Genomic DNA, 27,434 nt, shown 5'->3' on the forward strand with positions numbered 1-27,434 from the left:
TTTAGATTTACTGGTGATTCACTCCGTTGATGATTGACTCTCCGTTTAAACATTATGATGGGGCGATGCGATGTTATTTATTGTCATGGATCACATCATCTAAAGCATTGTTTATTAAACTGAGGACCAATTCTTGGTGCAACGCCAAAGTCCAAGCAATAAATAAAGATGCTTTTATATTCTGTATTATCTTATTTCATTGGCTGCTCATCTAAAAGGGAGCAAAACCGAAGGGTATGATGGACGGAATGTTGAACAATGCAAGCACTCAGCCCCAATCAAACGATCTGGGTTTAATCCATATTCATTCTTTAGCTCACTCCGCCATCCCAGTTCAGACATGGCCTTATTCAAATCAGTCTGACCCTGTGCCTTATGGGAACAGTCCAGCCCGAACTGCCAAGCCATGTCTTCCCTGAACCGGAAACAAGCATCCTGGGACCAGTGTCTGGCTAATCAGCCGTCATCAGCCAGGCTAGCTTGAATCCAGTGGCAAAGTGAGCAAGGGACCCACGTCTGAGCATACCCTGCCAACTTAGGGTGAACAAAACAAAACCAAAGGGGATGTTCACCCTAAGTTGGCAGGTAATGCCCAGACATGGGTCCATTGCTCACTTTGCCACTGGATTCAAGATAGCCTGGCTGATGAGGGGTATGAACCCAAAACTGGTCCCAGGATGCTTGTTTCCTGTCCAGGGAAGACATGGCTTGGCAGTTCGGCGCTGGACTGTTTCCATGAGGCACAGGGTCAGACTGATTTGCATATGGCCATGTCTGAACTGGGGTGGTGGAGTGAGCTAAAGAATGCTGATGGATTAAACCCAGATCAGTTGACTGGGGGTGAGTGTTTGTTTTGCTTAAACGCTCCGTCCATCATCCCCTTTGGTATCGTTTTAAAAAGAGAGGTCAGATACCAGGCTAGATCTTTGGAGACATTCCCGCTTATTTTTTATCGTGGGCTGGTGTTTACAAATTCCTATTACTTTGCAGCCAGAGAAAGAAAAGCAAAGTGAATTAAGCGACAATCTTGCTGAGGTGCATCGTGTGTGAAGTGAAACGATGTAGAATGTCATATGTTTTCTTATTGCACTACAAAATGTAAATATTTGCAAACTAACTGGACACATTCAGCAGTTAGGAAAGCACAGATGAAGCACACTTTTATAATTCAGACTGGGATGAAAAGAAATATTTTAATTGGATCAAAACAAATCAAAACACTTTACTTGGTGAAGCACACATAATAAATATTCATAGAAAACCAATATCCATACATTATCATTTGTATGTAATATAGTTTTCTCAGTAAAACTGTATGTATTTTTTTAATTTTATTTATTTTATTGCTCCACAGTAACAAGATTACACATAAAAAATGCAATAAAGAAAAACAACTGTATAGTTATAGTCATTTCCACTTCAGGAGTCAAAATAATCACGAAATGCCCCCAAAATACTTATACCAATTTGCCGTTTTTTATCCCCCTTAACTGCAGATAAACTCCATTCGAATTTATACAAATTATACATTTTAGCCTGCCAAAACTCAAATGCTGGAGGTTCTCTTTGTAGCCATTCAGACACTATGCATAAGCGTGCAACAGACATAGCAATAAATATCAAATGTCGAAGCCTATACATTAAATTCTCATGAGTATCAATAAACTCCATCCCTAATAACATAATTGTTGGGGTAATTCTCATCGGGCCCATAAATGTAGATAACAATTTCTCTATATCTGATCTGAATTTAGATAGCTTCCTACAGCTGAAGAAAACATGCAAACTATATGCATTCGTACCCCCACATCGAAAACATCTTCCATCAAACTCCGCCCCCCCATTTAGCCATTCGGGTGGGGGTGTAATACAAGTCAAATGTTGTTTTAAAGACCTGTGCCTTCAAATCGGCCGACATTAACACTTCTCTGGCATTAACTAATATCTTCTTGATGGATATATTTTGCTCACCCAAAGTTGTTGACCATTTCTCATTGTACTTATCAAGATCGTCAACTTTATATGACAATAGTGATTGATAAACCACCCCAATCTTTTCCTGACATCTAATATCTCAATAAGAGATTTAGTTTAGGAACTAGAGCCACTTTTTTTTAGCAAAAAATCCCTAATTCAAAGAAATTTAAAAAACTTAGATCTAGGCAAATCAAAGTGTTTAGCCAGTTCTTTAAAGGACTTAAGCACAACCCCAGTAGAAAAAAATCCCCCAATTTTTTTACTCCTTTCTTTCTCCAACTATTTACAGTATTATCACAAAAAATAAGCGGTAAGACCTTTACCGCATTCAATGGTGTATAATATGATATTTTCTCCAGTAATTCAATTTTTTTAATTCTTTACCATACTTTAAAAGCACTTTCTAATGTCTTGAACCGAGTACGTTTATAATAACTCCCATCGATTTCTCTAAACAGACACTCTAGCTATAGGACCCAAGATTATCTCAAAGATTGTCAGAGCCTCAGCTATACTCCTAGCGCCCTCACCGATTAATAAAACCTGCATCCTTAACAAAAAACAAGTATAAAAAAACAGAGTAAAGTCAGGTATAGCTAGCCCCCCTCTAATTACTGGTAAGGTAAAAAACCGCATTACGCGTCTCGGTTTCCCAGGGGCCCATATAAACTTTCCACACATCGATTGGAGGTGTTGTAGCTGAGTAGCAGTCACTTCCAAAGGAATTGAGCAAAATAAGTATTAAACTTTAGGTAAAATATTCATTTTAATGATGTTACTCTGTCCAATTAGCGTAAAGTGCAGACGGCCCAATCTCTCTAATGATTCCCTGATGTTATGCAGTAAAGTATTCCAATTTACTTCAATAACCGCATGCATCGATGCCCTTATTTTTACACCCAAATACGTCACCTTTTGACTACTCTGGCATCTGGCCAGATAATACTATCTGAACACCAAATTTGTGTTTTTGCCACATTCAATTTGTAGCCAGATTTTTGGCCAAAAAATATTGCTAATCGCTCGATCTCTGTCAGTGCTAAGGAGGGATCTGAAGAGGTTACAGCAATATCCTCGGCATAAGCAAAAACAGAGAATTGAAAATCCAACACAGAAAAAGGTTTGACACATGGGTTATTACCTAATTATTCAACAAAAGGATTTATATAAAGGGCAAACAGAAGGGGGGAGCAGGGACATCCTTGCCTCGTGCCACGAGTAATACTTATAACATCAGATACCAAACCCATAGAGGATATTTTGGCAGTCGGTGTCTTATAAAGGGCCTTTATTGCAGTCAAAAATCCAGAACCGAACCCTATTCGATACATCAATTGCCATAAGTACTCCCATTCCACACGATCGAACGCTTTCTCTGCGTCTGATAAAATTAAACCCAAATCTCGCTTTTCGGGAGATGCAATATCAAATAATGTTATCACTTTATTGAAATGAGAAACGGTTCCTCGTGATGATGTAAAACCATGTTGATTTGGAGATACCAATGAACTAATAACTTTGGATAGCCTTTTGGCCAAAATCTTGGAGCATATCTTTCTATCACAAATTAATAGCGAGATCGGGCGATATGAGCCCACCAAATCCGGTTCTTTACCCTTTTTGCAGAAGACCACAAAAGAGGCCTCTGCCCAAGATTTAGGCGGATTTCCCCCCTGTGCTGCACAAAAGACGTCCAACATCTCATCCTTTATATATTGAAAAAAAGTTTATATACTTCCACTGGAATTTTATCAGGCCCTGCAGCTTTGCCTCCAGCTAGGCTCTTGACTGCACTTTCTAATACTTCCATGGTGATTGGAGTATCAAGTTGCTCTGTTTCGACGGTTTCAAGATATGAAAGTCCTTCCTGCCACAAAGGACTCTCATTTCCCTTTAACACTCCCTGCTGGGTATATAAATCAGTGTAGAATCGGTGAAAAATAGACAATATCTGTTGTGGATTTTGACACTCAATACCACTCTGATCCTTCGGAGTCTGAATAGATCGAGCTGACTCTCTCATACATAGCCGTAATGCTAGTTGTTTACCAATGGTTTCCCCATATTCATGGTTTTGCTGTTTGAATATTAAATATTTTCTTGCATTCTCCATATTCCAAACACCCAAAATATTAGCTCTACGCTAGCTACAGTATCTTCTAATTCAGAAATATACTTGTGCGATGCAATACCTATGACCACCACCCCCTTTTCTGAATCGTTTTTGGCCACTATAGGTGTGGCAGGGTATACTCAGACATGAGTCCCTTTCTCACTGCTCCATCAGGATTCAAGCAAGCCGGGCCGAAGACGGCTGAAATGCCAGAAACCGGTCCCCGGTAGCTTGTCTCCTTTCTGGTGAAGAATTGGCTTGGTAGTTTAGTCTGCCCTGTTCCCATGATGCACTGGGCCAGGGACAGACTGATTTGCATATAGCCAGGTTCTGAGCTGGGATGGGGCAGTGAGATAAATAACGGTGATGGATCAAGCCCTGATCTTTGGACTGGGTAAGAGAGGTCTGCTTCATTCAGACACTCTGTTCATCACCACCCCCTTTTCTGAATCATACCTATGATTAAGGCACCCTCCGCCTCTCTCAAAACATCATGATAGTAAAGTAAATCAGATTTAAGTTTCCTTTGCTGGTATACACCAAAATTAAGGACTTCACCCCTAAAACCAGCCTTAAATGTGTCCCATATAGCCGATTGTCTGTTATACAAAAAAAAATTCCTCATCCAACACCTCCTATTAAATTCATCATTTAAGCAATGTTTACGATCGAACGTAAAAGAGCTTGGTTGGGCCTGCCTACTATGTACACATAATTCTAAAACAATAGGGGCGTGATCAGAAGAGATTCTCGAGTACAGTTGTACAGAAGCACCTTCTAATAGAAAAAAGGACACAAAAAATAATCCAGTCTAACTAGTAAAACTGTATGTCTATGCAAATTTAGTGGCCATTCCACTTGAAAATGTGCTGCCTATAAATGACAGTGCACTACCACACAATGTTTTAGTTACATATAAAATGTGCTAGCTTCATGTCTATTAAATCTAGGTAGGTCGCAACAGTTTGTCCTACTAAACAGTGAGTCATGGTTTGAAAAAGTTTAGGATGCACTGATTTAAAGTTTGAAAACAGACCAAGCCCATTTGATTGTAAGGGGAATGCCCTCTTTCAAGATGGCTGTGTTGTTAACATGATGCACTGGCCATCATAGGTTAGGAGAATGCCCTCACAACGTGGGTTCACAAGATGGGTCTTAAAAATATAAGTTAATACGCCATCCACTTCCACCGTTCTATACTCACAACTGTTAAAATTGTAAAAAAATGAGAAAATATTGCCTCTTTCCTGGAAATATGCTGCATAATAATGCCTCAATTAGATTTAGAAAAACCGCTATATTTCTCTGTTTTTGTGTCTCCAAAACTGACTTAAAACAATGTTTGCCTTGTACACATTTGCTGACACTTGGGTGACAATGGAAGACTTACACATGCAGGCCAGTCTTCGAACTTTCCCACACCTGCGTGTGGAGAAATAGCCACTTTAAGCAAAATAATAAAGCTCTTCTCCTACTCTTCATTTTTCCATTCTCCGTATTTTTCATGAACATCCTCCAGAAAGACCTGCCTGCTGTTCAGAAAACGTATGATAACAGCTGTCTGAAAGCATGTCACATGCATGGGCTACACATTTAAGGGAATGAATCAAAAAGTTGCACAACTTTTATTCCGAGTCCACACATGAAGGCGATCTTTAACACAAACATGGGTACATACTGTTGAAGCTCATGTAGGTCTGAGGAAATAACTACTTAATATAGTGCATGTTTTAAAGTCAACTTCCTCAAAATATATATTTCACAGGTGGTATTCCTCCCCGACCATCTACTGAGGTGGACGGGTCTGTGTCAGTAACAAACACAATCCCTTCCAGTCTCCATCTCCGACAGCTGGAAGCCTTGTATACAGATTACTTTAAATTTTTGGGGAAGTACAACTAGTGTGCATATGCAATGTATTTTAAAATAGGACATAACCCTTGATTCATGAATGGAATTCCTGAAAATGGGCTTCGTTGACGGTGAGAAATAGCGCATGAATACTAATACTCACCACAGACATTTATACACAAATGTGCACAGGCACCAAAAATACACATTCACAATGACCACAAACACCTGCATAATCACTGACAGCACAAGCACCATCTCAATAGATGTTATTGAGTAAAATAAGAATGATTTTGGTAAGCAAACTCGGAAGACCTATGATTCTGGTCAACTTGATCTAAAAGTAATAGTTTAGTTCCAGTTGTTTTCAGCACAGACAGGGAAGTATACAAGACTGTAAAGCAAAGCCATGTATGGCTCCAAGTGCAAGCCACAGCCATATGCAGAGATTTAAGAAACTTGCATCAGGTTTTACTATCTTTAAATTCTGCAAAATCGAGATGTAGGTGTCTCAGATTTCCTACAAGCATTTTTTAACGTTTTATTTGTAGAACCGGAGAAGAAAATATTTTGACTTGGAGTTACAGCAGCCGTGTTCATCAACTGGAAGGTTCCATTTAAAATCAAATGATTTTAAATTGAGATACCTTTCGCTCTAAACAGTGTTTTCAGTGGCAGAGAACTCTGTTCAAAACTGTATGCACTTTTTTCTGTGGGGTAAATATTTGTCCCCATGCAGTACTACTTCCACTATATCTCCTCCAAATGTGTGGGGTGATCCATTTACTCCCCGACCGGAAATGAGTTTACTCCGACATGGGGCTGGAGTAAAATGCAACCCTTTTGGAGGCTGGAAAGGTGAATGTGAGGAGTTTGTAAATGCCTAGATGGTTTCTTGTGTTAGATATTCACAAATGTCCAAGGCATACCAAACCTTGGCATGTCCAGGAACGCCCTGAATCCCACCCATAGAGTGGGATTTATGGGGTCTCTGCACCCATAAACGGTCTTGCACTTTGTGAATTCCTGGCAGGCATAAGTGAGATTAATTTGGTCATAAACATACGTTTACAGCCAAATTTACCTGTGTGAATAGGCCCCAAAAAAGTTATATCTAACCTGTGAGGTTTATCAGGGTCATGCATGAAACTAAACAAATTACAAGTAGTCCAGAATACGGCGGCAAGGTTAGTTCTCAATGTTCCATCTAGAACTCCCTCCCGCCCTTTACTAGCCAAGCTTCATTGGTTGCCAGTGCGGCAACACACGAAGTTCAAAATTCTCTGCACCATTCATAGATGCCTGACAGGAAAGGGCCCTAAATATTTGACCAAAGCTTTTCAACCATATGCGCCAGGTCGATCACTTCGATCGAGTAACCTTCATTTACTTCAGGTCCCCAAAATAAAAAAATCCCGTCAAGGAGGTCGTGCTCTGGCACATACAGGTCCCGCTCTCTGGAACTCCCTTCCCCTTAAACTTAAACTTATCACCAATCACTTATCCTTTTGCAAAACACTCAAGACCCATCTTTTCATCACTAATTAATTTAGTTTATGATTTCTCACTTCTGTAATGATCAGGCACAGGTTCAATCTCTCCTTCCAGCATGAGCGCGGAGATACCCCTTCGGGGATTTATTCAGGCGCTATAGAAGCACATAAATAAATAAATAAATAAATAAATGAATACCTCATTCAGTCCAGGATTTTACTATGCATTTTAAAGCTTGTTGCTTCTTTTATACCACAGTGCATAACTACCAGAATGCAGCATAGATGTTTGAATGAAAGAAAAACTTGGATTGTAAAATTGTGAGCTCCAGCATCTGTTAGTTTTATTAGCCGCCAGCCTATAAAGGCCCTCCATTGATTGGATGGAATTTGGGGGATTTTAGAGACATAATATTAAGTCAGCTCCCCTGAAGTTGTGTGCATAATACATTACAAGGACTCCTGTTTCAGAGGCCTGGAAACATGCCGCCTTGAAGCCTCAGCATCTGCTGCTACTCACTCCTGCTTCAACTGCTTCCTGGGATATCTTGGCATTTTCAAACTGCTTCTGTAGGCGATGCCGACGCATGGCCAGATATTATTCCATGAAGTCTCTTGTTCTTGAATATTCCATGGTCCTGAGAGTTAGATGTCTGAATTAATCAAGCATTTTTGTAGACAATCATAGTATTTTGAAGGTGAACATGTGAAATTGTGACACAGTTTTTTCAGTCATGCTTCAGAAGTCAATTATGTTCACTGGCCTCAAATTAGGAAACATTGAGTGCCTGAATTATATTTCGGAGGACGGGGATATACATCATCATTGTGACGGAGTAACCTTTCCACTGAAATATAAATCTGGCCCTAAATCTCAACACAAGGCTTTAAAATAGAAATATATTTGTCTTTAAACAATTGGTGTGTATTACTCTTAAATATGAATTCCTTACACAAGCTTTAATTTACTGATTTCATTGTAACCATCAATGCGAGTCAGGCGTGTGTTTTGTTTTGCAGCCCAAGCCCATTCAACCTCCAGAGAGGTAGGCCTTCTGCTGTAGGCTCAGCCGCCCTTCACAAACTTTATAACCATTTGGCCTACAATACTATCTTATTATAAAACATTTCATTGCCAGACATTACCACTTTAAAGACAGACATTTAGTCCTGCTACTACTTATTAAAATTTCCAGAAAGTATTATAGCATATGGCCTTACTAGGAACTTTTGCCTTGGCAAAATAACTTTTAAAAGTTGTCTTTTGCCTCTTTAGCTCACTCCTGTAATATAAAGAAACATGCCTTACAATGTAAGTAAATTGGTATTTTGCATTAAACATTATCTTGCAATTTCTTTGTGCATGTTCCCTAGATTACAAGCTTCCTTTGTAATATGAGTGTCTCCTGCTCTGCCTTTCGTATCCTAATGACACTCTGGTCCTAAATAAGAGATCCCCAGTAGTTGGGTGGTAGTACCACACCTAATAATTACCAGTAGCTGTTTTTAACCTCTCCATTCCGAGTTTTGCATGTCCGATTTGGAGTGTGGCTAATACACTTTTTCCTTCGGTCTTAGTGGCAAATAGTGGAAAGTGTAGCATTACTTTGCTAAATCTGCACATGAAAAAGTAATGTTTTAATGCGCAAATTCCAGTTTTCAATAGAATGAGAGACCAAAGAAAACCATCAAGTTTTTTGTCATCAGCAGGAAAGGGTAAATTAGTCTTACATTCATTCCGTATTTCATTCTAAATCCCCCAAAAAGCATTGCCCTTAGTTACATTCAGTTTAAAAACTCTTGGATAAGTTCTATGAAAAATTCTTTGTGAATTTCTTTAGGTATATCATTTGTAGCCTAAAACCTGTTATGAAGTTATTTTAAAATGAGATATTGCAATTGTGTACTAGCAGTAACCTGTGCCTCAAGTCATCACATATGGCTTTCAAATTGTTTATTTTTTTAAATTGTCAGTATCATTAGCATGAAAACATCATTTTTAGTTTCAGGGAAGTGATACATGAAAAGCATATACAACTTTAAATATTATTTATAGTATAATTTCATATTTAAAACAGCAAATTGAATTCAAGTTGAAACGAACTGCATCAAACTGCCATGGAAACACGAAAATATATGTGGTTTAAATCAGTTAATATACCGTACAGAGCACAATAAAATGCCTAGTTTAAAACGTGCTAAATACTAAAGGTAGAATTCTTAAAACCTATTGCACATGTGCACTGGGGGAAATATTTGCAGGTCCAAAATATCATTCATAAGCTGCAGAATCAAGACTTTGGTGTTTTTTTTACCTTAGAAGTGGGCATGATTAAAGCTATTGTGAAATTTGCATTTTGACAAATCAACGTTCAGGTGTAGATTTGTGTCGCTCCTTGGGGAGTCCACCATAAAATGTTAATGACTTCACAATTCCGACTGTATGTAGGTACTCAGCTGAATTCTGAAGGTAGATTTGCTCCATCAAATGTGCTTGTAAAATGCATTGGTAATGAGTAGGAATATGACAAGACATTTAAGGTGTAACAGGGGAATGTGTTTCTAAACAGAGGGAAAATATATTCCTTCTTGAGAAAAATGACAGTTTGCAAATGTAAATGCACTTTCTCATCACATTATTAATTGCAGAAGCATTCCTTATAAGAAACAATATACTCACATATGTTGCAATGGGAGTGCTTTGTAGCCCCAGAACACATGAAATACTCCCTAAATTCTTTGAAATTTCCTCAAAAGACTTCAATTTACTCTGAGAAATTATGTCACTTTACCGGATTCAGACGTTTCTTCGTAGGCATAGTTTCTGTTCCAGATATATCAATTTAATTAAATCAAAAAACCTTGACAGTTATCTTAATAACTACCTGTACTTAAATAACACCTTCCACAAAGTAATTTGATAGTGTTTCACCAGTAAGGTTTTAAAATTAATTTCAATACAGGAAAACTGTTATTTGTCAAATGTGTAGGTGTCAACATTAGGTAAGTAGATCCTATCCTAACATCTATGCACAGACATTGATTTTTGGCAATCATATTTCATGCTGATTGGACTAACTCCTGAACGTTCAAAGTAATAAGGAATTGATCATTGATCAATTTGTTGTCAATAAGTTTGACAAAAATGTGTGATTAATGAATTGTGAATTGATAGGAAATATGTTATTAATATTTCATTTGATTCCATCACATTTGATGATGCCTAGCATTCAACCTGCCCTGTGGTTTCTGACCCAGTTGTATAACCGTACAACAATAGTAAAAACATTGTATGCCTTTAAAACACATTTGTTTCCCCACATTTGTTAAGCATGTATATGCTTTTACCTCGCATGCCATTAGCATGCATTACTAAGGTAAGTTTAAATATATTTACTGCATGTTAAAGGCATGTGTCGGGAAGGCCTTAACGTGCTAAACAAATGTGGGGTAAGAAATGTGTGGTTAAGGCACTGTGATGTAAAAATCGCATTGCAAAGACTGTTTCCCATCCGACACATGAAATGAAATCCATTATTTGCTAATCGCACAATACCCCGAGGGTGTCAAGGGGCTGGGGTCTGTCAGAAAGATTAAGTGAGCTATTGCCCAGAGGCACATGGTGCTGGGCTAACCTGTCGATGGCACCAGGGATCAAACTGTGGTCTGGAGTCGGGCACCATGGCCGCTGTGCCACACCTCTCCCACATACTGTGGTTAATGAAGTTGGGACCTCCCATGTGAACTTAATAACAAACCTGACCACAAATTACCTTGTGGACCAAGAGTGCAAGGTGATAACATGAGTTAATAAAGTACATTATTTTACTTAATACATTCAGCAAATGTCTCGTCAGAGTATTAACCAATCAAAATGTAACTTTCCTTTTTAAATTGAAAAATTCTTGCTGATCCTCATTCTCAGTCCAGTCAACTATTCTAAAAAAAGGGCTAAAAAAAAGGGCTAAAAAAGGGCTATGTGTGAATCATTATTTACTTTGGTTTTTCATGAACATAAAACCTGGTTTGTTGACAAGTGTAAGATATCTGTGAATGTTTATCAACCGCTCTGACACACATATGATCACTCCATGGACAGTAGACTTAAAATGAACCTCTAGAGTCTCCTCTTGCCAAGGAGTTCACATTTCAGATTTACTTGTAAGTGGAAAAGGAGATTGGTTCTAACATTACTCAAGTAATTGGTTTACCTTTTAACTGAGCAAAACACAAGATGTATATTCAGAAGAGTAGGACAAAATATTATAAATGTATTAAGTTTACACATTTCTAAAAAACCTAGGATAAGATCTGCTTCAGATGCCATACTTCACCAAAAAGATGAGATGAATTGGTCAAATAAAAGAGGATAAATATAGGATCATTCGAAACAAGGAACACAAAATATATAACCATATTAAAAGTAACTAGTACTTGCAAAAATGCACAGAAGTAGATGTGGCCAGTCATAGATGAAGGCTAAATAAGGTGATGCAGATATACTAACAGTAAATGTGGAGATGAAGTATTGCATTCTCTACAAAGTAAAACTAAAAAACCCTCTTTTTGATAAAGCAGAGAACAGCTTCTGTTTTAGCTCTCCTTATTAGGCAGTTAACCTGATCCTTGTTTTAACTTTTAGCGTTCTTTTGTATACGTCATGTCTATCTTCCAAAATCATTGAGGGTGTATTTAAATGATTACTCTTTACATAGTCCATCAAAGTATGTTCTATGCAGAGCCTCAGCATTGTATGTGATGGTAAAGGTGAAGTTGGTTGGCTGAAGAAAGCAGTAAACGTCTCTAGAGCTACTGCCGTCTGTATTCTCGTTCAACCCGTGTTCACACCAGATAAGTTGCAACTTTCGCATTGACTAAAAACCACTACAGATCACCAACTTGTGTTGCCTGAACAGGAAAAACATAGATGCTGCTGAGGCCTGTTTAGTTTTCAGTTCTTTAAAGAACACAAAAATGTACAACATGAAATGTAAGTTTTAAAATGAATGCACTACTAGAGCACAACTGGATTATTTGTAATGTTTTAAAATAAAGCAGATTAATGATGGCATTCTCCTGAAACTGACTCATGTTGAAGCTTGTTTTAAAATTGATTTTCAATGTACATTGCCCAAGGTATCAAAGCATTAATACATTTATATATGTTACAGATGTCCGAGGGCAGGATGTTGATCTTCTGATCGATTGGCCAAACGTTTTCAACCATCAGTACCAGAACAATTTCAAGTCAACAAACCCTTTTCGAAATGAACTTTCAGAATCTAATCCTTTCCTTGATGAAATCAGTAAAAAAAACCCTGCTGAAAATGCAAATAAACATGTGTCTATTTTAAAAGAAGACCCCTACCTGCTGTTTAGAGATGCCGATGCCCGGGATTCTGTGGCATCATCTGGTGATGAACTGGATATTGATTACCTTCTTAAGAACACATCAGCAAAGAAAACTGCAAGATCCAAAAGTGTGTCTGATGTCCTTAATATTTTGGATTGCAAAGATCCTGAACCTCAGAGTAATTTAGAATCAGGACAGTTTTCTGCTACAGATCTGGAATGGCTTCAGAATGACCGGGAGGCCTATAAAATGGCATGGTTAAGTCATAGACAGTTAACAAGGTCTTGTCTTGATTTGGATGTCATGAGCCACAGTCCAGGATGGGCACAAACCCAGGCTATGGACACATCTATAGTGTGCAGGATAGACCATCAAGGAGGATCTCTGCAGCTGCCGAACTCTGACATCATTGTTCATGTTCCAGAGGGTCATGTAGCACCCGGGACATTCCAAGAGGTTGGCTTGAAGGCTCTTATTAATCCACCATCGTCACTGAACAATGACCTTCAAAACACTGCAAGCCCTTTGTTAGAAATTACCTTAACAAACCTCAATCACACAGAAGCCATTTTACTGGATATGAAAATTGCAAGTCAAGTAAAGAAAGATCCACTCAGTCAAGTTATGACAGAAATTGTGTGCTTGTACAGCTACAACAAAGATGGACCATTTGACGAGGTTGATAATTGTTACATTTATAATGACACAGTACAAGTGAAACTGGCAATGCTAAAACGTGTGACCTATGTTGTTGTTGTTGCAAAGGTTAAGGCAATTCAAGCGCCTGCCACCTCTGTTTGGGATTACATCAGTAAAACACTGACTGTGGGTATTTATGGACCCAAGCATATTCATCCTGCATTCACTGCTGTCTGTTCAATATTTGGACACAATTACACACCTGGAAACCTTACAGTAAGTGACATTAAAAAAGGGAGAAAGAACCTGCCTCCAGTTGTGTTCCAGTTGTGGGGAAAACATCTGATTACAGTTGATAAATTACAGGACTTAAGCATTTCCTTCATTTCAGCAGATTCAGAATTTTCAGTAAAGTCTCATGAGCAATCCAAACTGATCCAAGAAGCCAAATTGAAAGCCGGCACAGAGATCCGCAAGCATTTTCCATTTTCTTCAACTGGCAATGTAGAAATGCATTCATTTAACTTTCTGGTTCAAATTAAAGAACCTGTAAAAGGCCTACTGACAGAATTCAGTATTACAACACCCGACCCTGCTCCAAAGTTACTAGACACACCAAAAAAGCGAATGTGTCTACAGAAACGTAAAGAGATAAAGTCCGCTCCGCTACCTTTGCTGACAACAATTATTTATCCTAAATTTCAGGATAAGATCCTAAATATAAATAAGTGTGCAGTAACTCTAAAAACAGTCTTGCGTCAAAGTAAGATTGACTACTTACTTGAATATTTCAAAGGGGATACAATAGCACTCCTTGGTGAAGACAAAGTGAGAGCCATTGGTCAGAATAAAGTGAAAGAATGGTACGTGGGGGTACTAAGAGGAAAGGTTGGCCTTGTGCACTGTAAAAATGTGAAGGTGATATCAAAAGACCAAGTTATTGACTTTTCAGACATTCAGCTAACAACCAGAATGCTTTTAGAACAAATAACATTACCGTTCAAGCATTTGACTTACATCTATTCATCTGTACTTTCTACTGTGTCAGATAAAATTTATGACTGGAGAGCTTTGGCTGATGTACTTGGGTATAAGCGCTTGAATCTAGATGATTTCAATGATATAGACACAGGAAAGGAGTCTGAAAAAGTGGCCTATGTGGTGAAGAAGCTAAAGGAAGATTGCCATTCTGACACTAAAAAGAGGAAATTTCATTATGAACTGATTGCGGTAAGTGCTACTAATTGATCAACACTGTCCTCTAAACATCACAAAACTTCAGCACATGGGGAATAGACTGTCATATAGAAGATTAAGATTCTATACCAGATCCTTTATGAACATTTTTTAAGTGGCCCTTGGGTTAATGTCAAAGTGAAAAGTCTGTGCCAACCAAGTAAATAAAACTTAATCACATAATACCTAATCACAAGCACCCAATGTAAAGTAATTTTTCATGAATATTTTACTTTTGTTGGATATTGATCAACAATGTAGATCAGCAATATTGTGTTTACTTGTCTCTCTTTTCTCACAAACAGACAGACCATGTAAAAACATATTCAACCAAATTCATATAAATGTTTTGGTACAGTACACCTAATCAAATCTTATGTCCACAAAACAGAAATGCATGCTTTGGAATTTCACATCCTGTTTGATGAAATCAGGAATCACAAAATGAACACTAAAGGGGCAATTCCCATCTCTGTCAGAAAACCTCCAACGTTAGGTTGGAGACTTTCCGGCTGAGATAGTCGGTTTCACTTTCGACCTCCAAGTTCCATTTAGGCGTTTGGAAGTGAAACAGGCTGATCAACCTGGCAGGTTTCCGACGGGCTCAAAGAGCCCGCTGACCAGTCTGAAACAGGTCCTTAATACATAAGAACACTGTTTTACTCTATCCATATTAAGATGCTCGGTTTCTGGCACGCTTTTCTATGCCAGGCTTTCTGACATGGAAAGCCTGTAGGAAAGTGAGTCTGGGGTCCCCTGGCAGGGCCCCCTTCTGTATACGGCTTCCTGTTGGGGGCCCAGGTTTGATCCCTGCACAGTGTGGCAGCACGGATCAACACAACCTCCCATTTTCCCATTGGAGTATGCGCTAAGGGCAGTTTACAGCCGTAGCACATGCTCCCATAGGGAAACCACACCATGTGCAGTCACATTGTAATTTGGTGGTCGGGATCGCCGACCAGAGGTCAGTTGGACCCATATCCGCAACGATATAATCCGCATGACATCGTAATAAGCTCCTAAAGGGGAAAGTTTACTGGCTTCATGTATTTTTGAAGGTTTAAGTTTAGTGGTGGGAAAGGAGACTTCGTAGGAGATGTAGCACCTGCACACGCTTTATTTTGTGGTATTCTCAAAGCATCGGAATATATGTAAAAATAATCATGTTAATGGCAGGATTAAGTAAGGCCAGGGTGAGAAAATTAAATTATATCCCCTATATTTAATGTGGAGATAAGTGGAAAGATTCTTCTTAGACACAGAATTTTGATTTAGATAAAATGTTAAAGTGAAAATGCACATTTCCTGAGAAATATAAACCTACTGGAAATCAATGCATTATTTTAATTTTCAGTACAACTTCTTAGATTATTTTGTTAATGCGACAAAATCTGAAATCTACTCCAAATGTAGGTGGAAACCCACTGCGCTTGATTTCCGCCTTCATCTTTTTCGAATTAGCAATTAGGAACCCTCCCCTGGGCTCTAATCACCTTCTTATATTGTCTTATATGGGAGTCTGCATTTCCAAAACTCTATGCCCATATAAGTAACAAGTTTACTTGGTCTATTTCCCTTCAGATTATCCTGTGGCATTTTGCCATGGTGAATAAACAATATTTTTGTGAGAATGTAGTGCACAATGAAGGTTTTATCATTTGCTTTCACTATAGAAATAACAGTTATAAAATCTGACTGGGATGTCATATATGTTGAATGTTCTTTAGAATCTTTATATTCTGAATTTTGACGCAGCTGGCAGCATTATTTTTTCCTTACTATGTGTTTTACTTTTCTTGAAAGCAGATGTTCTTATAAAATAGGCTTGCTTATGTTTTAAAGGGATAAACAATCGAGTTATTTGCCTTTGGTAACACTCTGGTGGATACTCTAGATTGTTGCCAAATCCTCACTGTTAGAATATCCCCAAGGACCCAGTTCAGATCCAGATAATTTTCTACATTTCTCCTGCGACCCGGTAGGTAGTTTTGGTAGGACCACATTGACTCTCTACCACCCCAGAAGTGACAAAGCAGAGCTGAATATAAGTCTGCAATGCCCGCTGACATCCATTTCTTTTCCCTTTCTGCATTCTCAGATGCAGAGCGTAAAACAATTGTTGGTGATAGTGTTCTGAGTTTGAGACCTTCTTCGATGTCAAATAGAGACCATTCCACAGAACATGAAGGTGAGAGGTCAGTTAGGAATCTGTGGTTATATTATCCTCCAGAATGAGCGTTACTGAAGGAAAGTGGCTTTTTCTTCTAATGGATACTTCTAATTGCCAGTTCCTTACATTTAGAATAAATACCATAGCAATATCTCCCAAAGGGGGAGGAGTAGTGGAATGGACTCCAGTCATAAAGTCCTGCAGGACCTAACAGTCAAAGTTATCTTCTCAGTGGGCCTGACTGTCAACTTAGAAGTGCTTAATGAATTGATGCAGTGACACTCATCACAGCCTGGCAAATATCAAGAACAGACACCGCTCATACCAGGGCACTGTAGTGATTTTGTCTCTGATGGAATTGGCTCTCAGACACTCAAGCCGGTTTCTTGGCCAATGCATAGCGGACAGTGAGGCATAGGACTATCCACTTTGACAGGACCCCTTCTTCACAACTTTATCTTTCTTCGCTTGAGGAAATCTCACGAAGTGCTGATCATCCCCATGTTTAGTCTTGGTACGATCAATATAAAAACTCAAAGCCTTTTTAGGGAACAAGTGATGTTCTCTCCTACTATTTCGAGGTGTAAGGAAGAGCAAAGGTAACTGGTAGAGTGATCAACAGTCCAAGATTGAAGGGAGTTACAAGCCTAGGTAAGAAAGCTGTCCAAGTCCCGGCACCAATTTGTCTGGAAAAAGTGTGGTGTAGTGGTTGCACTGAAATTGCCTGCAGTGCACTAACGTGATAGGCTGATGTAATCGAAATAAGGAGGATAATTTGCAGGGTTAAGAGAGACAGTGAGCAACTATGCATGAATTCAAAGAAACCCCATATAAGAAATGTCAAAACCATGTTGAAGTTACACTGTGGCATCACATGCAGTTTGGGGTGAAACATTTGTTTCAAACATTTAATTATGTGTATCCCAACTGGAGTCTTAAACAAAGCAAGTTGTTCCAGGAAACATAATGCCAAAAGGGCTGACAAATAACCTTTTACAATACTCACTGCAAGGTCTTTGTAGGATAAAGACAGAGCAAACAAGAGCATGCATGACCGCTTTGCTTGTAAAGGGTCAGCGCCCTGTATATCACACCTGGTTACTAACTTGTTGGAGCACTGAGCATGGATGGATTTTGTAGACTATTGCCTAGCAGTGAGGATGACATCCACCACTTCAGATGGTAAGTCAAACACAGGCAATTACCCCTGCTCTATCTCCATACATAGAGGTGTAAGTTGCAGAGGTTCAGATGAAGGACCCTGCCATGTAGCTGAGACAGGAGAATCCCTCGTAATGGTAATCTGATCGGAGTGCAAGTGCATATACTCATGAATTCTGGGAACTGCTCTCTCCTGGCCACATCTGTAGCAATTCAGATTACTTGGGCCTAGACACTCTTGATCTTCAGCACTCCAGGCAGGAGAGGTAGAGTTCAGAAGCCGTACAGGAGTCTCTTTTTCTATTCCACCTGGAATGCTTCTCCTAGAAAGCTTTATTGTGAAGACTTGTGCATGCAAATCCAGTGACACTGAATGTTTTTATGTGGTGGATAGATCTAGCCATGACTTCCCCTACTGATCCTATACACCCTTCAACAGCTCAGGATGCCGTTACTACTCATGATCCGGGAGATTATATCTGCTCACTTTCTCTGCCCTGACATTCAGGGACTCCACTAGGTTTTCAGTGTTCCAGCTGCCTTCAGAGCCTCTTGATACAGGCCCCAGGACCCCAATCCACCCTACCTGTTGCAATACCACAGGGTGGTGGTGGTGTCTGTGAGAATCTCCAACAGACTCTCCTTGATGGTTTGCAGGAACATCTTCAGGGCACAACAAATAGCTTTTAGATCCAATAGGCTGATTTGAAGCTGACTCTCCATCAGAGACTAGAGATTCCTAATTTTCACCTCCCCGATATAACCCTCTCCAGTGTAGCAGTGATGCATACATTACCACTGCCAGCTCTGAGAGGGAAAGTGGTCTGCTACATTATAAATTGCAATCAGTCACTAACCACTGCAGGTCTTTGCCATCTCCCAAGAGACCCAGATGGAGTTAAAAAGGTGAACTTGATGCTGGACTCACTGGGATTTCAGGTTCCAACGCAGGGGCTGCATATGCCACTCGCTATAGTCGGCAAGGAAGAAGCGCGTAGCTGAGAGGTCAAGAAACCTCAGAGCCACCGCCAACAGGAGCCATAATTTAGCCTGAAATATAAGGATCATAGCCCAAATGTCCCAGATACATTGCGGTGGAGGAAAAGACTTGAACCTCTCTGTATCCAGAATTGCCACAATGCATAGAAGTCTCTGTTAAGGAAGCTGTGAAATTTTGGCTGGTTTATGGTGAAACCCAACATCGTTAAGAGATCTGTCGTCGTCCAGAGACTTTCTACCACTAACTGTGGAGAACCTTGCTTTCAGCAGCCCGGTCATCCAGGAACTTCTAGCATCTGAAGATGGGCAGAGACCACCACAGCCACCACTGTGAGGCAGGAGGGCAGCACAGTAAATCTAAACAGTTCCTGACCCACCTTATATCACAGGTGACACCTGTGCAACTAATCTATGGATATAGGAAAATACAGATGGTCCAAGGACACCATCGGATGATTTATTTCTATGCATTATGTCCATCATTGATCGTCTCATGGGGGCGCTAAGGTTCCCCAGGATGGATGACAATATCTCTCTAGCCAAGTTGTGTGTAAGGCATGTAAACAGATGCTCACTAGACAGACTGCATTTATGGACAGCAGCGCCAAAATGACAAGAATTGTCAAAAGCATTTGTCCTCTTGGCTTCTCTGTCCGATGTATTGGTTGGAGATGAGTTTGGGATAACTATACTGATTAAAGTCTGTACAGTGAGAATCTCTGGAGTACAGTGCTTGATGTGGAACTCTGGATGGCCAGGTGCAGGCCTGTGTCATCTGGCTTCTTGCTGACAGTCAGACAAGACATGGTCACATAGCCATCAAGGCATCTGTGAAGGAATCATTGATTGGGAGGGCTTTGATGATGTGGACTGAGGTTGTAGAACCTTCATCAGAACATCAATCATAGTCTCAATGGAGGGCAGCTACAAATCTAGTACCACCGCTTCCCTACTAGCCAGCACTGTGATTGGGGCACTTTCCTCCATTGGCGGTGTAAATGGTGAGTCAAGCTCTGTCTCAGGGGAAGTGTCAATCCCACTTTAATTTTGTAAGTCAAGCACTATAATGAGGGGAAAGCACGCCATCCCATCACCATCATTATCAGTATCCTGGGGTATCCTTTTTCTGGCACAGGATCAGAATCTGAGTTAAAAAGAGAATGAAGTCTGTATTGATAGTTGCACAGCTGTAAAAGCACTAGGTTAGAGCCAGGATGCAAAAAAAAACAATTGCACTTTTGTTATCTCATAGCTCAACATTAGTCAAGCAGAGCTACGATTGATTCGGATTATGACGTTGTTGGTATTGGGTCGTCTGTTGGTGCAGGTAGAGCCTGACAACAGCATTGGTGGACCAGTGTGGAAATCTGCACAGAAGTGCTTCGGAGCCTAGTATTATGTCCCACAGGCAGACTATCAACAGGGGAGTACCAGCCAATGATGACCAAATGGACGCCCCTGCAGTTCCATGGAGACCGAAGTCTCATTCAAGTGACACCGGAATTCACTAATGATTTGGCAGCATGGCTTTCTTCAAGGTCTCAATTTTTCTGTTGGCCAGATTAGTGAACTAGAGCACCCCAGGACCAGGTGAGGTATCTGTTCATTAGTTGATGACCTCAAAGGATTGAGACGCACACCTTTTCTTTGAAACCAGAGTGGCGGGTGAGGTAGAGTTCTCCATCACATTTTTGTGCTTTAGTTTGGACTTTGAGTGCAACTTCCCTGAAGATTTAAAGTGGGAAGTGGAGCGGTCACAGTAATTTCCATTTGAGTGCAGGGCCAATCCTTATATACAGGTCTTCTCCATCATTTCTGGGGCAGTATGATGTCATCATGGAGCTAAACAGTCCCACCTATATGTGCAAGGAAGCATTGCTGGAAAATTCCCTGGGTCCAGTCTACCACCTGAGTGATATTCTAAAGGTGTGGTATCTACTGTTAGACATATCCTGCAGGATAAAGTTTTGATGCAATTGTTCTTAATCAGGTGTTTGGGAATGTTTGGTTGTTCCAAATTTCCATAGCCATTGCCCAGCTAAAGGACCTACGCTGAGTACTGATGATGGGTAGAGGAACACACTATCTTCTTTCACCATTGCAGTGCTTGACTGTACATCAAATTCCTGTTTGAATAAGCTTGTTGTCAGGGTCCAATGAATAATAGTAGACTATGACTTTAATTTGAATGTTACTTCCCCTTGGTTTGGGTTGGGTTATCAATCTTCAATTTTTGTTGGAACACTCATTTTAGACAAACACCTGCTTACAAAGCTGAAACAGTAGCTGTACTTCAGATCAACACAAATGGAAGGTGTCTAAGTAGTCTTTCCTGGGAACCATTATACAATTTGTAGAATGATCGAAAAAGTGTATATGTGTATGTGCGTTTATGATTATGCCAATATGGAATTTTCTGTTATACTTGCATTATTTAAGTCATTTGTACAATTTATATCCATAAATCATAAGAAATGTCAAGATTATGCCAGTGTGTAAATATGCACATTTTGTGCCCCAGAATATTGGTTTCAGCAGAAAATGTCTACTGGGTTCAAGCACAATATGCTTTGAAAGAAGCATTTATGTCATAAACTTGTCCCTGTGCCAGTTTCCTGAGTGGCTTTTGAGAAACTTTGATTTCAGTCTTTGCTTGAAATACCCCAAAGTGAATTTTGCATTATTTACATAGACTTTTCCTGACATTTCACAAGATGTCTGGAGGGAAAAAGTATGCAATTTGGCACACTATAAGCAGGAACATGTGTGTATTGGATCTGTGCTGAAATTGTGTGGAAGGGTCCTCTAAGCCAGTGACATCCTCAACCCCGGCATCCGTTGATCATTGTGAAAACTTTGCCATCTTTTCCAATGACAAAATTGCTAGGATCGACCTCGCATTTGGCTCAAATTGCATCCTGTCCGCCACGATCCAGATGTCTGAATCAAACAACTGCACCTCCTTAAACCCCCCAAAACAATGGTCCTCCTTCACCCCCATTCAGGAAGTAGAGATAATCAACCTAATCTCTAATGCTTAACCCTCAGCATACACCCTGGATCAACTACCCCCCCCCAAGTGACCAAGGACCTGAAGCTTGTCCTAGCTCTGCTATGGTGCAAGATCATTAACAGCTCATTGTGCTCAGGAGTAGTTCCGGATTGCCTCAAAGTTGGCCAAGTCACGCCACTGCCGAAAAAGCCTGGTCTAGACACTGAAGATCTAAACAACTTTAGACGTATATCAAACTTACCTCTTCTGTCCAAAATCCTGGAAAGACACTTCCTCAGCTAACTCAACACCTGGACAACATCAATCTCCTAGACCCCCACCAATCTGGCTTCAGAAAGGGCTGCAGCACTGAAACCGCAATCCTTAATGTCATAGATGATCTTCACAAATCACTGGACTCAGACCATTTCTTAGTTCTAGCCATTAATCTTTTTAAAGTTGAGATGGAAGGTAATTGTCCAGTTACATGTTCGGGAACTTGTGGTAAGATGTCCTTTAGGTTTCTGAGGGCTAGTATTAGTTTCTAAAACATCTCTTGCTTCTATCTCTGCTATATTAGGGGATGGTTATGCACTTTGACATTTATTACTTATTGTATTACAAACAGTACAAAATTTAACTATACTTACATGTTTGATTTTTTAGAAACTTCTGGATTTTCTGATGTTTTTTGTTGGGCTTTGGATGCAGTGCGTGCATTTTTTTCTGTTGAAGAAAAGTATATTTTTTATTTATTTGTTTAACGCAATTTTTTTGTATTTTGGGGTGTGGGTAGTTAGTGAGGTTTTTGGGTCTGGAGTTTTAGTTGCTGGATTAATATCTTTTTAATTAATACTTACTTTTTTGGAGGAGCTTTTTGGATATTGTTTGTAGTTAGTTGGGAGTAGTTGGAATATTCTGTAGAGAAGATATAATTTATAATAACATTAGGTTATTTGTTTAGTTGGTGAAAGATTAGTTTAGTTTTATTTTGTTACTTGATCAAATAATTGTCATATTTTACTTACTTTGTAAAGTTGAATTAGAACTTTTGGATGTGGCAGTATGATATTGTAGAAGAACTCCAGTAAATTTAGCTTCTTCTGATCTTTGCTGGTGTAATGCAGATTTATGTTGATTTTTTAAATTTGTTAATGTAGTGTTCATGTAATTGTTATTTCATTTGTATTGGTTTATTTGGTTAGCAGGTGTTTCTCATTGGTTAAGAATGTGTTTAAATTGTTTTGGCAGTTTTTTCCTTATTTCGTAAATGCTAATTAATGTTAATTTAATTTTCTTTTTATATTTATTATTATTATTATTATTTATTTAATAATGATATTTGTAGAGCGCGAACAATTGCCCTTGGGCGTCTCGGCGCTGTATTATCTGCAATATTTACTCCAGGGAGGAGAGGTCTGAATTTTACTCATTGAACAGCCAGGTTTTTAACTGTTTGCGAAATGACCAAAGTGAGGTGCTTATTTTTATTGAATGGGGCAAAGTATTCCATAGTTTTGGGGCTGATACCAGGAACCTTCGGTCCCCCCAAGAAACTAATTTGGTACGGGGCACCATTAGGTCATTGAGGGTGGATGAACGCAACAGTCTAGGGCAGGGGTCTTCAAACTGTGGGGCCCAACCCCCAGGGGGGTCGTGGAGTGATAGAAAGTGGGTCCCACCTTCCAGGTCACACTTCTGTCTATTATTATTATTTCCAAAAGGTGTCCTGGGGCTAATAACCATCTGCTGGCTGAAATGGCAAATAAGAAAAACACACAGAGGGGAAAGGAGAACCAGCCAAAGGGGGTAATACACAGGGTATAGGACCAGGTTTTTATAGCTTACTAAAGGATATTAGATCGATGGTCGAGTGAAGCAAAGGTGGGTGAAAGTTCCACAACTGTGCGGCCCGCACCAAAACAGTGAGGCCGACTATTCATGTTTTTTTGCAGTAGGGAACAATGGGAAGATTGGCACAGGCCGAGAGGAGCATACAGGTATGCCCAGTGAGGAGAGATGAAAGGGTGAGAGTAGATGGGATGAGAGAGGACAGCATGGGAGCGAGAGAATTAGATTGAAGAGGTCAGGGATGAGGAGAAATGTGAAGTGCTGAAGAAGTGCAGAAAAGCAAGAGGAGACGTGAGTGTGAGTGAAAGGTGAGGGCACAGAGGAGCGTACTGGAAAACCATGAGAGAAGATAGCTGAGTAATGATCTGTGACATAAAAAGAATTTGGTACGATGTGGGTGAGGGACAACAGTGATGAGGGAAGAGAGGGAGTACTGAGGTGGGTGCTTAGGTAACAGGGGAGAGGGATATTGGTTCAAGAAGGTGTGGAAGAACAAAGGGGAGATGTGAAAGATGAATGGTGGACTGGAGAGGTATAAAATACAAATAGACAGACATTTGAAGGAAATGACTTGAGGTGAATGAGAGGTGCTGAGGGGAGAGAGAGGTGATGTGTCCAGGGAGGCCATTAGATAAATTCGAGAGAGGAGGGCAGTGAAAAGACAGAATGGCAAGAGGTGATTAACCCCTTCGATGCTTGTGACGGAACCATTCCGTCATCAGTCATGGCTGAGCTGTGCTGATGACGGACCACACCCTGTTCTGGAATGTCCAGCACAGGGGAAAAATTCAAGTAGCAGCCAAGGTGTTAAACATGAAGTGAGAGGTTGAATGGGGAGAGTTCAGAAGTTGTAAAAATGGCTTGCAAAGTAAGAGAGGGATCCAGGGTTGGAAGAGGTGAGAGGGATGGAAGGGAGGGGGTGAGAGGAAAGTGGCATGGGTAAACTGCTTAAGTCTGCATAAGGCTGCCAGGATTTTAAGGGACCCTTGCTGCTCCCGGCCACTGCTAGGTGAGCTTCTAATGTGGCAGCACTTATTCCTGCGGAGTGGAAGGCCCTTCACAAAGGTTAACTAGACATCTTTCTGTTGTTTATTGCTGTATTTTTATAATAAACTGGTACTGATGAGATGAAATCTTTTTTCCTCAGTGTTACTGTGCGTAAAAATTTCAAAGTAATGAAGCAATACTATCCCAAAATATGCTGCATCACATAGTATTACTTATTTTTTAGTCGAGCCTGCCGCATAATTTGATCCTCACCTGCCTCTTAATTCCAGTAGCTCTGTCTATAGGTTTAGAATTGTTTGTCAGGAGGGGGTCCTTATGCCTGAAAATGTTGACTGGGGGGTCTCGGCAACCAAAAGTTTGAAGAACTCTGGTCTAGGGGGACAGTAAGGAATCAGATTTTGTGTGAGGAAAGCGGGTCCTTGGTTGTGCAGGGCCTTGTACACAATACAAAGGGTTTTAAACTTAATCCTATTTCTAATTGGTAACCCGTGTAGGTGTCTAATGGTTTCTGTAGCGGATTGATATTTAGGAATTCTGCCCAGGAGCCTAGCTGCTGAATTCTGGACAACTTGCATTTTATTGATGACCCTTGCTTGTGCATTCATGAACAAAGCGTTGCAATAGTCCAAGGTGGACAATACCAGCGAGGTTACCAAGATTTTACCGGCCGTTTCGGGGAGGAAGGGAAGGATTTTTTTTATGAGTCTTGGTTTGTGAAAGGCGGAGGAGGAAATTTGATTGGCGTGTGGGAGAAAGTTGAGGCAGTCATCAAAGATCACTCCCAAGTTCCTCACTTTACTGACGGGTTTAGGGGGGGATCCGAGAGCCATGGGCCACCAAACGAAGGACCATTCTGGGGATAGTTGTCCAAAGATGACCACTTCCATCTTATCGGAATTGAGTTTTAGGCAATTGGAGGCCATCCAGTCCCCAATTGCCAACATGCCCTGTTTGAAGTCTTCGGCTATTTTGTGGCCAATATTTTTGATGGCAAGGACCAACTGCGTGTCATCAGCATAGGAGGTAAGGCTCATCCCGTATGCTCGAATTATGTTGGCTAGGTCTGACACATAGATGTTAAAGAGTGTCGGACTTAGGGATGAGCCTTGAGGTACCCCACATGGCAGCGACAGATTGGATGATTGAAAGGAGCCCAGGGTGACAGCCTGAGTCCTGTCAGCCAGAAAGGATGCTAGCAATTTCTTGGCTGTTTGTTGGATACCCATGTTTTTGACACAATCGATCAGAATAGAATGATCGACCGTGTCGAAGGCAGCCGACAAATCTAGCAGTATTAATACTAATTGTATGTTTAGCAATATGCTAGTATTTAATTTGTAAATGATAATGTAGTAAACAAATTAAATATTTTTTGTATTCAATTTGTTTGTAAAAATTATTTATTTGATGCTGTGAGTTATGTTAAATATTTTGTAGTGGTGTTTTATTTTAATATTGAAATTATTTTTAGTTATTTAATTATATTTTGTGTGTTGGTACTATTGTTTATATTCTTAATGGTATGTGTTGTGTAATGTCTATTATTTCTAAAGTGTCAAAATGAGTACCTTTACGATAATAATGTGTTCTATATTTTCGATTTAGATATTTTTGTTGTTTTGTATGTTTATTTATTGATAACAATATTATTTAAGATATTTTTTGTTTTCGAGATTAGACGTGTCCGTGTTTTTACTGGCAATATTTTTATTTCGATATTGGTCTATTTTTTAAAATAAATGTAGGATGTTGATATTTTTCTGGTCGATATTAGTGTCAATAATTTTGTTGCTCTATATTAGTAGTGTCGATATTATGTCAGTGATCCCTCAGGCGTTATAAGAGAGTGAGTCTCTGTAGCTGATAGACACATGGTTTCTTGTTTCTCCATCCAGTCATGTCTGATAGTAATAAAATAAATTTTCATAGTGTGTTTGATGTTCCTTTGAGGTTAGGATAGCATACAAAGAGCAAGGAGGTAGAACCACTAGAAACCCATTCTTGAGTTGGCATTCTGCAGCAGCTTAAATAGAATATTGGTAGGCACTGGGTAACCTAACTCTTGGGTGACAAACATTTACAGTGCGTCTGCTCAAATTACTGTGAGAAAAGTCCTAAATTTGTTTCAGAAGATAGACTAATAATACATTTGCAGCAGTTCTCGAACTTTTATAGAGTTCTAGAGAGACCCAACCCAGGCGTGGTCACATAAATCTGTCACAGTTGCAGATTTACAGGAGAACTGAAATTCATGAACACATTTTCAGATGAAAAGTCCACAATTGCAAATGTAATGTAATGTGCATATATACTTTGATTTTATTGGGTAATCTGAGGAAATATTTTCTCCCTTGGAAAAACCAATCAGTCCTCAGAAATATTTAATTTATTATTATTACATATATCCTTTGTGATTACTACTGATGTTGCAACAAATTACCCAGCATGAATTCAGGGTTGGAATGTACCAACAAATCATTGATGAACACCCACAATCCTACACATTTTTTTGTTATTTTACCAACATTTGCACATATAACCCTATGAACATCCACTAATCCTACCTCTATCTATAGATTTGTGAATAAGGA

General features: G+C 39.7%; 1 protein-coding gene across 1 annotated transcript in view; it reads left to right on the plus strand.

Moving 5' to 3' along the window:
- Window positions 1–27,434, plus strand: part of MACC1 (MET transcriptional regulator MACC1) — a 132,244-nt gene that overhangs the window by 74,151 nt on the left and 30,659 nt on the right. Inside the window, exon 3 of the mRNA XM_086941885.1 lies at window positions 12,606–14,656. Coding sequence (XP_086798011.1) covers window positions 12,606–14,656 — 2,051 coding nt within the window. The remainder of the gene's footprint in view (window positions 1–12,605; window positions 14,657–27,434) is intronic.

The sequence above is a fragment of the Lissotriton vulgaris genome, chromosome 10, assembly GCF_964263255.1.
Source record: "Lissotriton vulgaris chromosome 10, aLisVul1.2, whole genome shotgun sequence".
Classification (NCBI taxonomy): domain Eukaryota; kingdom Metazoa; phylum Chordata; class Amphibia; order Caudata; family Salamandridae; genus Lissotriton; species Lissotriton vulgaris.